The sequence below is a fragment of the Nannospalax galili genome, unplaced genomic scaffold, assembly GCF_000622305.1.
Source record: "Nannospalax galili isolate Female #2095 unplaced genomic scaffold, S.galili_v1.0 scaffold589, whole genome shotgun sequence".
Taxonomy (NCBI): Eukaryota; Metazoa; Chordata; class Mammalia; order Rodentia; family Spalacidae; genus Nannospalax; species Nannospalax galili.
Window position 1 is genome coordinate 379803 of NW_008360324.1, and position 7475 is coordinate 387277.

Below are 7475 nucleotides of genomic sequence, written 5' to 3' on the forward strand. Positions count from 1 at the left end.
AGAATACTTGACAGTGGTAAGTGTAATACAGATAACAAAACAAATAAGCCCCAAAATAGCCAGCTATGGTAGCACATGTCTTTAATCCCAGCGCAGGCAAGCAGATCTCTGTCAGTTCAAGGCCAGCCTGGGGCTACAAGGAGACCCTGTCTCAAAAAAGCCAAAAAAAAAAGAGCCCCCAAAATGGGATTAAAGTGAGAGAAGATTCCCACAGACCTGGGGCTATTTAGACAATCAGGAGGCAAATACTACTCAGGCTGCTATGGAGTGCCAAAGGATCTAGAAAAAGAACACAATCAGATGACAAAGTACTTTCATACACAGGGGTCAAAAGTCAGGGAGCAGACCAATTAGCCAGGAGTCTCTGGGAGGAATCACTGTTCATGTAGGTAGGCAACGTTTCCTTCTAGGAGCTTCCTGGAGATTCTGAACTGACAGGAGCAATCAAACTAGACAGTTCATCTTGGCTATATCTTATTACATTTAATTGTTTGTTTGATACGTGTGTGTATATAGGCATACGTGGAGGACAGAGGACAATTTGCAGAAGTTAGTTCTCTACTACCATGCAGGTTCTGTGGATTGAACTCAGGCCATCAAGCTCATTGGCAAACTCCTTTACCCATTGAGCCATCTTGGCTATATTTTAATGGTCTGAGTATAAAGTCTTAAGTTCATTATTAATTTGGGGATGGAGTGAGATAGTATCTTATGTAGCCCAGGCTGGCCTCCAACTCACTAGGTAGCTAATGCTGGCCTTGAACACCTGATCCTCCTGTCTCTACTTCCTAAGTGTAAAATGCTATGTTCTTTAAACTCGTCATTTTTGTTTCTTGGCTTCTCAGCAAAAGTCCTTTTGTTAATCTCAATGCTTGACCTAGAAGGATCTATGTAAATGGAGTTGGAGGCAAAAAATCATTTTACTAGAAAAATAGAACTTTACAACAAAAATCACAGTCCCAAGCTGGGCATGGTGGCATGGGCCTTTAATCCCAGCACTTAGGAGGCAGAGACAGGTGCATCTCTATGAGATGGAGGCCAGCTTGGTCTACATAATGAATTCCAGGCCAGCCAGACTACATAGAGAGACCCTGTCTCAAAAACAAACAAACAAACAAAAACAAAATTACAACCTTAGGGACTGGAGAGATGGCTAAGCAATTAAGAGCACATACTGCTCTTACAGAGGACCTGAGTTCATTTCTTGGTGCCCTTGTCAAGTAACTCACAACCACCTGTAATTCCAGCTCCAGGGGTATCTGATGCCTCTGGCCTCCAAGGGCACCTGGACTCATGTGCACATGCCCACACACAGACAAACACATCCATATAATTAAAAACAATTTTTAAAAAGTCAGAACCCTCCTCAGCTCCAAAAAAAAGTCAGAACCTGGGCTCGAGAGATAGCACAGCAGTTAAGAACACTGTTCTTGCAGAAGACCTGGGCTCGAATCCCAGCACCCACATGGCAACTAACAACTGTCCGTAACTCCAGTTCCAGGGAATCCGGCAGTCTCTTCTGTCCTCTGCAGGCATTGCACGACATGGGTGCACTTACCTACATGCAGGCAATACACTCATACACATAAAATAAAAATAATAAAATATTTTTTAAAAAACCAGAAATCTTGAGTAATTTGAGCAAAGAAAATGTAGCAGGGGTGGTTAATGAGATCAACCTCTAGGGGGCAGTAGAATCTAACTGCTGACTGACTGCACCAGTAGATCAGAAAGTAATAACCTGCTGGGAAATAAATACCCAATATTATGCCAAACTCATGCTATAGAAGGGACACCGGTGATAGGAAGGAGGACCCGAAAAGATTCTAAGTTGGGAAAGAAAATAGTTATTGTTAGAAAATCTTAGATCGGCATGGACCCGGGCGACATGAAAATCGAAGAGGAGATTGACCTCAGGAGCAGACTGTTCTTCACTAGAACGATGAAGGGCCACAGTTTCCCCACGGGATGGAAACTGGGCACTAGGGCCACAGTTGGTGTAGAATTTAAAAGGATTTGGAAAGAAGGAAATGGGGGTTATTTTTGTAGTTCTGTTTTTCAGTGATTTGAAGACTTGAGACACTGTGGTTGCTGATGTTACAGTTTAGAGGTTTGGGACAATAAGGACTGGCAAATGTTTTCCAGGATAATACAGTCTCCAAGTTGGGGGTTTCTCAACTTAGCTGGGTCTGACGAGAGGTTTATTTAACCTAGCTTGGAGTCCATTTATCCTTCAGTTATGGGTGCCAATCAATAACAAGCAGGAGCTCTCTGCACACAGGGAAAGGGAACAGCACCTCTGAGACCATAGAGATGGAAAATGGAAAGCACACATTTCCCATGTTAAAGTTCTACATGAGCACACAAAAAGACTGCAGCAGGGGTAAGATCGCCACAGCATGCAGAAACAACTAGGCCCAAACCAGATCAAACTTGTTGTAAAGATTTCTAATGACTGACAGTGTGGCTCATGACTCAGTGAGGGGTTGTGGGGAATGGCTTGCCTAACATTGGTGAAGCCCTGGATTCCCTCCCTAACAACACAAAGAATAAAGAGAGGAGACTTTATGAAAAGACATTATTCTGGACAGCACCAGTTGTCAATTTGACACACCTGGGAAGAGGAAACCTCAATTGGAGAATTTCCTCTATCAGATTGACCTGTGGGCACATCTGTGAGGCATTGTCTTGATTGCTGAGTGATGGGGGAGGACCCAGTCCACAGTGGGTGCTGCCACCCTTGGGCAGGTAGTCCTGGGCTATATAAGAAAGCAGGCTGAGCACAGGCCAAAGGGACAAGCCAGTTCCTCCATGGCCTGTGCTTCAGCTCCTGCCTCCAGGTTCCTGCCCTGAGCTCCTGCCTTGGCTTTCCTTGATGATGGACTGTGAGCTGTTGGCTGAATAAACCCTTCCCTCCCCAAGTTGACTTGAGTCAGTGTTTTTTCACAGCAACAGCTATCATTTTAAAGACTGAGTTACTGTTCAAGGAAAATGCCAAGTGTTAGCATATTTTTACCTTTGACATTTAATATTGCCTTAAGAAAACTAACTACTTTATAAATTACCTTATTACCTTTACCTCATAATTTGTTTTAAAGATGATGGAAATGAATAGTCGGGGTTTTTTGGTTTTTGGTTTTTTTTTTCCTTTTTATTAAATACACTCCCTTTTCTTAAAAAAAAATTTATTTGTGTGTATGTGTTTGTATATGTGCGTGTGTGTGCTGGGAACTGAATGCATTAGCCCAACCACTGAGCTACACCTCCAGTCTCATTTTCTTAGTACTTGAGCTACAAAGCTACTTGGTATCGCTTCTGAGAACATCTTGAGGTCTGCAAAGTGTCTTCTAAAGCAAACCAAATGTAACCATCTCTCAGGAGAGCTACCCTGTAACTTGTGGATCTAAAGGCTGACAGCTAGCCATCCCTGCGGCTCCTACACTGGTGGGACAGGAGTGTGGGGGCTGATGCCTGAGGCTGGTACCTCCTTCCTGCGTGCAGCCCGTGACCTAAGGGTTCTGCTCCACCTCCTCTTTACTCTCTGTCTTCCCAGCTCTTCTCAACCTTTCCCTCCTCCCAGCTAAATTCTTACCTTGTCATTCACTGGAATAAAGTTGCTGTTCATGGTGACAATTCGGAAAAACACTAGAAGGAAACAGCCACATTAGCAAAGCCTGCTTTTCCCTCTCAGAACCTTCCTTCTGTCTGTGCTCTTGCCTCACACATACTCCTGAATCAGCAAAATCCCATCAGGTACCGGGAAGGCGTTTGCTTTTCTAATCTGAGAGAAAGACGAAAACCCAAGATGGCTCCTGACTGAGAGCAGAGTAGAATGTCCTCCAGGGAAGAACGAACAAGAGCAGAGACAGTGACTCCAGTCAAACACCCTTGACACATTTTCATCCATGAACTCGATTACACATAACTCACTACATTCTCGGAGATACTGAACTTTTGTTTTAGACACCCAGAAACAGACTCCACCCCAACACCCTTGTTGACTGAACAAGGATCATAGTCAAACCAAGAATGCTTAATCCCCAGATTTACCTGACTTCTGACTTCTTGTTCCTTAAGGCTGCTACCAAAACCACAGATCTCCTCTACCACTCAGCGAGCATGTTTTACCTTGCTGTCCTGGGGTGTAGACAGGTTTGTCAGTCTGCACAAACGTGCCGCTTCCTTGCCTCTGAATCAGAACCTTTTTCTCCTCTTCAAAGCTGAGATTATTTCTGACTCCTGACACTCGGATTGTGGCCACTTCCTCTGTGCCACCAGCGGGTGGGGGGACCTGGGCAGGAGAGGGGAGGTCTGAGGAGGCCTAGGAAACTGAAGAAACAGAATCAACTGGTCTCAACCCAGAAAGCAAATGCACTAACTGAGTCAGATAGAGGTGTCAAGGGAAGACTCCTAAAACAAGATCCTGAAGAAGGGGTGCGGTATTATCAGGGGATCAGGTTCGGAACTGGAAGAAGAGATGCACGGTCAAGGGAAGTGTGAGTGAGTTACCATGAGGAACTGAAGTTTAAGAGAGACCAGATTAGAGACCCAGCAAAAGAACTCTAGAGAAATCACACTTAAAGGTAAAATGTGCTGAGCAGCAAGAACAACAGGGAAAGCAAGGGATTAGTTTTAGGGCGTCGTCAACGCTTACTAAAAATGAGATGCAATGCAAGTGTTCCTTCTTCAATCCAGAATGTTCTAGCAATTTCTGTGTCTTGTCCTTTGTTTCCAGGGTAATAGTGAGTTTTACATCACAATTCCCAGGGCTGAGATCCAAACAAACCTTCTGAGTGGAAGGGAAGGCAAGCTGAGCAGGTAATGTTACCAAGTAATTTCTATTAAGGAGACAAAAGAATGTCAGAGCAGATGATTCATTTATTCAATGGAAAGCTAAGCACTTTTCTCAGAAGCACCTGGCACACAGCAGAGAGTTAAGCAGCCCAAACTCCTGCCTTTCTTTATAGACCTTACTTTCTTTAAAAAAAAATATATATATTATCTTTATTTTATGTGTATGAGTGTATCACCTGCATGCATGTAAGTGCACCCATGTAGTATAATCCCCACAAAGGTCAGAATAGGGCATCAGATCCCCTGTGGGTGCTGGGAACCAAACCCGGGTCCTCTGCAAGAACTGCCAGTGCTCTTGACCACTGAGCCATCTCTTCAGCCCCTATAACTTTACTTTCGATAAAGGAGCCACATATAAGTAACACATCATTCAGTGCATGGCCCTAAACCTCCCCACTTCCCCAGGGGCCACCACTGAGAACACATGACTCGAGTACAAGGGGGAAATTAGGTCTGTCACAGGGAGCAGAGTATAAGGAGTCTAGGCATTTTAATATTATCTTTTTTGTTAAACTCATTGTTAACATTTTAGCTTTTCACTCTAGAAAAAGAATCAAGAAGGAAAAGATGAGAAATAAATTAAATCACAAATCTGTCTTCCCTTCTCCACATTTATGCTTGAGAAGACAGGAAAGGAAGGCACCAGCCCCAAATCAACCCTGACAGCCAGTACTCACGGAAAGACTTCCTCTGCTGCTACGCACAGTAGGGCCAAGGTTCCCAGCAGGAGTGGAACCCACATCGCTGAGGGTGGCAGACTGATTCTCCAAGATGAAGAATCTGGAGCTCAGCCTCCCTTCTGTTCCCTCTTAAATCCTAAACAGCCAGGTAGGGGGTGCCTAGAGGATGGATGCTCTGGCCAATCAGCTACCTACCATGCCTTAGGCTAAGGAGGTAGAGTAGGGTAGGCTGCTTCTCCCTTCCTCAACTTTCTTCCTCTCTAGCACATTCTTACTGGTCCAGCCAGTCCATAATACTAGTTTTGAGCAAGAGCCAAGGTGAGTATTCATGGAGGTAAAGCTCCAGAACACTCCTCCTTTATTTTCTGGTTTCACTCCAAATTCAATTTCTCCTTTGACCTCTTTTGCTTTTTTAATATTCTAATAAACATACTGGGGAGCACAGGCACTGGGCAGTATCAATTGAAAAGTAGTAAACATAGGTAGATACAATGGATCATACCAGTAAACCCAGCACCTGGAAGGTGGAGGCAGGAAGATCAGGAATTCCAGGCCAGCCTTGGCTGCATAGTGAGTTTGAGGTCAGCTTGGGCTACATGAGACCCTGTTTCAAAAAGGAGAGAAGTGGGGCTGGAGAGGTGGCTCGGTGGTTAACAGTATTTACTGCTATTTCAGAAGACCTAGGTTTGGTTCCCAGTACCCACATCAGGTGGCTTACAACCTCTTGTGGCTCCAGTTCCAGGGCATCTGATGCCCTCTCTGGCCTTTCACAGGCACCTTATGTATGTGGTGCACATAAACTCATGTAGACATGAATTCACACACACATAAATAAAAATAAGCAAATAAATCTTTTTAGAGAAAGAAAAAAGGAGAAGAGGAAGAGAGGAAGGGAGGGAGGGATGCAGTAAACCTCTAATTAGGAACTTCCTTTTTTCTTTTGAGATGCCTGGTACACGTGGTACTGGGGATCAGACTCGGGGCTCTGTACATGCTAAACAATCACTTTACCAACTAAGCTAGCTACATTCCCCAGCCCCTAACTAGAAAAACTTAAAATATCAGTGCTGTTTAGTATTATTGTGACTATGTGAAAATAGGACAAATATAAGTCTAGAGGAAAAAATTAATTAGACAGCCCTTACAACAGCATCATCTCAATGCACAGCAAAAGCCTTTAAGACGTGGGTATTTTTTGCCCCAGCACCACCTACTCTGGAAATGCATCTTAATGTGGGAATGAGCTGAAGTAGGCACCTTGTTTCTCCTTTCTGTTGTAATACAGGACATTGAGTCATCTGGACTACAGATTAGTGAGAATGATTCCCTGGACTAATGACCAATCCATATAGAAACAAACCAAAACAGGCTTCCAGTGACTGGAATACCTCAGATGAAAGGAAGAATGGAAAGAACCAGAGCAACGCCAGGGACTATGCACGACCTGGAATTACTCTGCCGGCACTCACATTTGCCGGTCTTGGGCTAGCCTAGTGTACAACCCAGGCTTTCCTTCAAGTGGTAGAGAAGATGGCTGCTGAGTCCTCAGTCCATATGCTCCCAGCTCTGTGACTCCAACTGATAAAAGCGTGGCCTCTCCTGTCACATGCTTCCCTCTGATCCAGTCATTGTAGTTGGATGCTGTGATGAGCATGGCCTGGGTCAGCAGCTCAGCCAGAGGGGGGCTGAGGAGGTAACCGTGACTGACCCAGCTAGAACCACATGGGGCTGGCAAGGGAAAACTTCCCATAGAAAGCGGAGACTGCTACTATAGTAGGCAGGTTGTGTAAAGATATGGGAAAACATATTAAGTCTGTACAATGCCCAATAAATAATGCAAGTTCATTGAATAAGTTGTCATCTTAATATAAAACAATATTATATAACTATAAAATGATGCTCCTTGGGCTGTGAGATGGCTCAGCAGATAAGGGTGCTTGC

At 44.3% G+C, this 7475-nt stretch overlaps 1 protein-coding gene across 1 annotated transcript in view; it reads right to left on the reverse strand.

Moving 5' to 3' along the window:
- The window catches only part of A2ml1 (alpha-2-macroglobulin like 1), a 43139-nt gene extending 37543 nt beyond the window's left edge, over positions 1–5596 (reverse strand). Inside the window, exons 1-4 of the mRNA XM_008825496.1 lie at positions 5532–5596; positions 4655–4838; positions 4129–4291; positions 3593–3645 (exon numbers count right to left, since the gene is read on the reverse strand). Coding sequence (XP_008823718.1) covers positions 3593–3645; positions 4129–4291; positions 4655–4838; positions 5532–5596 — 465 coding nt within the window. The remainder of the gene's footprint in view (positions 1–3592; positions 3646–4128; positions 4292–4654; positions 4839–5531) is intronic.
- Positions 5597–7475: the final 1879 nt, after the last annotated feature.